Source organism: Halyomorpha halys, unplaced genomic scaffold, assembly GCF_000696795.3.
Source record: "Halyomorpha halys isolate HHAL.00 unplaced genomic scaffold, Hhal_1.1 Scaffold451.1, whole genome shotgun sequence".
In the NCBI taxonomy this organism is placed as follows: Eukaryota; Metazoa; Arthropoda; class Insecta; order Hemiptera; family Pentatomidae; genus Halyomorpha; species Halyomorpha halys.
The window spans coordinates 302,463-306,181 of NW_027113598.1; the positions used below are offsets into that span (position 1 = coordinate 302,463).

Below are 3,719 nucleotides of genomic sequence, written 5' to 3' on the forward strand. Positions count from 1 at the left end.
ATATACATAACATGATTACAGTAATAAGGTTAATTACCTCCAAATTCATCCTTAGTGAGGACTTTGCTAAGCAACTCTTGATATTCTTGAACTTGTTCTGGTATGTTGAAAAACATTCCATCAATAATTAGAAACATATAAGAGATAGGCCATTCACATTCGACATTTTCAAATTCCTTAAAGAATAAAATGAACACAAATTGATCAATCAAGAAAAAACAAAAATAATATGAAGAGAACATGGTCGTGAATGCAGTCAGCAAAAATACACAATATAAAATATAACTTATTTATTTCCACCTGAATTTCAGGTCTCCATCAGGGCTGAAAAAACAAAAAGTGAGATAACAATCTTAATGCATAGAAACATAACAATACAATAATAAAAAAACTTGGAAATATACATAATCAATTGATACTAATATAATACAAAATATAATATTGTAGAGGTAAGATTTATACAGAATAAATGTTAAAAAAAATTTCATTATGTTAACTTCTTTATTTACTTGAACTCTTGTTTTTTAATTTTTTTTATCATTTATTTTGTATAATTCTTACCTTTACAACATTATATTTTATCTTCTATTAGTATCAACTATTACTGTATATTTCCAAGTTTGTTTATTTTTATGTTTCTCTGTATTAAGATTGTTATGTCCTTTTTTTAAGTCCTGATGAAGACCTGTAATTCTGGTTGAACTGTCGACACAAATAAATAAATTTTATTTATTTGTGTATCTTTGCTGACCGCACCCCCCACTATCTCCTTCTCACATCAATCTACGATCAACTATTAACATCCCATTATAAAACATTTTAATTTGAACAGGACAAAACTCACCTTACTTTCTCCATTTTTATAGAAGCGCCGACTGGTATCTTCAAGCACACATTTGAACCCATCCCGACTAAATCGCTTAAAACCATTTACTCCTTTCAACTTATCGATTATTTGCTGTTTTGTACAATTGACAAGAGGAACTTCATGACTTGCGAAAGCAGGGAATGATACTGTTGGTAATAAAGATATATCTACTGCCTAAAAAGAAATTAAAAAAAATATATAGTGCATTATTGTATTTAAACTTTTTGGAGATATAAAAAAATTAATTATTATAGTTAATAATTACTTGCCTGAAAAATATTTCACATTAAATAATATTTATTTATATATTCAATATATTGTAATATCCTCTTTTTTAGTAAATAGTATGTTTTTATGTATAAAGGGTTTTTAATATGTTTTTATTTTATATATCATTTCAATATTGTTGATTTGCTTTGTTAAACCAAAAAGAAAGCTAACCAATTTTGTTCAGTCAAATATGGAGTGGAAAGATCGTTATTTAAAACAAATAGATGGCGGCATTTATCTTACAAAAAGTTTGTTGAATCTCGGCCATGTTGAGCAGATTCAAATATTTTAAAAAACTTATTTTAACTTTCCATCATAATTGGAATTACAATACATTTAAGAAAAAATAGAAGTTAAGAATAAGTTTTAAAGATAATTATTCAAAAAGGACATCATTAGAAAAAACTCAAAACCGTAGTGCTACAATTGATGTTGAGAACTAAAACCTAGAGAAGAAAGAAAACTTGGTTTTTGTCAATCGTTACTTAGGCGGGAGATGGATGACATCACCTAGAAGCAGGATGTCCTGTAGATCCCTTAGCTACTCTCGGTGGTAGCCATCTTGAAAAAAGAAGACATCAAAGAGTCGCCCAAGAAGAAAAAGGGACTCTTTGTTTTGGATCGCCTGGTGAGAGGACGTCTCCTGAGAGCAGAGGTGAAGAGAATCTTTTGTTGACCTTTAGAAATAGCATTTTGGGAAAGAAGACAAAATGTTTTGTTTAAAGTTAGTGAGTGTTTGTTTGATGATAAAGAAGACAGAGTAATTGGTTGTGTTGCTTAAAATAGAACTGAAGCAGATTTGTAAAGGTAGCTAATAAATAATTTAATTCAGTGTCATTAATTTGCTCAGGCTCCCCTGGCTCACTACCAGTGATGTGGCGAGAGGGATGCGCTGGGATCTTTTGAGCTCTGCTCTACCCATCACACGTGGGGGATAGAGTGGGCTCAGGGATCCTCAGGTCGATTGTGTAAATATTGTGTATAAGAGTGTAAATGGGACTATAATCTCTAGTTATTATTTTTTTTTTTCATACACATAGTTTGATTATGTTCATTTTGTTTATTCTTCTATTTGTATATATTTTAAGAGATTTTTTTTTTTTCATTCATTTATTTATTTTATTCTTATTTTATTACAAATGTGATCATTCATCACTATTACCTATTGCCCACAACTGTGTGGCAGATTGTAATATCTATCAATAAATAGAAAGTATTTAAAAAAAAAAGTGTCATTAATAGCTGAATGTACCTCCTCATTGCCTAGAAACCCGCTCTGAGATAAAGAGTCTAAAATGATATAAAATTTAAATAACATTCTACTATCTATTTAATATTAAAGCTTTTATTTTGAACCCAAGCTATACTTGAGATATGAGAACTAAGTTAAAACTATATAAAATTCCATTTATTTTATTTTAAATAATTTTTGAATATTACAATATATAGAACTCCAACTTAAAATTTCTAATTTAAATAGTTTTATGAATTAAATAAAGTGTTACCTTAGAACTTGATTCACGTGGTAGTAAAGTTTCAAATATGCTCCTGTTGCGATTGTGAGCGTCGATATCAACATATATCACTGACCAGGAAGCACCTTTATCCCCAAAGAGATTACAACCATTAATGGCTTCCAAAGCACTTTTTGCCATTCCAATAGAACTAAAATAAAACATATTAATTTATATTTTAACCTAGATATTTTTTGAAAAATAAAAAAAAAAGAAATGTAATTAAAAAAACAATAAACTGGGTAGTAGAATATTTTTATTTTTTCTTGATAAAACTCGTTAAAAACCTAGGTACTAAAGTAAACTTAATATCAAAAAATATATTAGTATTGTTTAATTCATAAGTTCAAAATGAAAAGAAACAAAAGAATTCCTACCTGGCATGGATTTCAGGAACTCCATCATTATATTTACTACCTCTTTCCCACATTCCGAAATCTGGAGTCCTATAAGCTCTTTCAACATAATACACAAGGTTTTGTACGAATGCAACCTCTGATTGTGTGTATATAATTTGTAGGCCTGATGTTATCATTTGTACCAAAAATATAAGGTACAATGAAACCACATCAATCTGAAATAAATGAAGATTATAACTAAAAATATGATGATTGTTCAGATAATGGGAAACCATGAGCACTGTCTGTGGTGGATATGAGAAACACTTATAAAGTCTAAATTGTTCTTCACTATGAGGGGGAGTTAAAAAATCAAATTTTAATTACATCTGATTACTCTAAATATTCTTTATTTAACAAACATCAAAAAAATAAATTTTTAAATATGAACTTGAGACCCACAAACATAATTGTAATTTGCCAGCACAGTGATCGAAACTTGACTACAATGATTCAATTAAAGCAGTAATAATAACAGATTTGCTTATAATCTATATAATAAAATACATTTTATTTTGTATTTGATGTATTCTATATAATGTGGTCAGAGTTGGGCAAAAATTAGTTTTATTTGAAACTGTCATGGAAACGATGTTTTTTTATCAATGGTTCATTCATGAATAAGGGTCGTATCCATGGCAATTTTAGCTATTAGTTTCAACTATCATA

The 3,719-nt window shown here is 28.6% G+C and overlaps 1 protein-coding gene across 2 annotated transcripts in view; it reads right to left on the reverse strand.

Moving 5' to 3' along the window:
* LOC106682921 (probable phosphorylase b kinase regulatory subunit beta) overlaps window positions 1-3,719 on the reverse strand; it is a gene marked incomplete at both ends in the record, with an annotated part of 37,566 nt that overhangs the window by 31,790 nt on the left and 2,057 nt on the right. For both annotated transcript variants that reach the window (XM_067051008.1, XM_067051007.1), the window contains 4 exon segments: window positions 38-176; window positions 845-1,042; window positions 2,644-2,803; window positions 3,030-3,226. In XM_067051008.1, coding sequence (XP_066907109.1) covers window positions 38-176; window positions 845-1,042; window positions 2,644-2,803; window positions 3,030-3,226 — 694 coding nt within the window.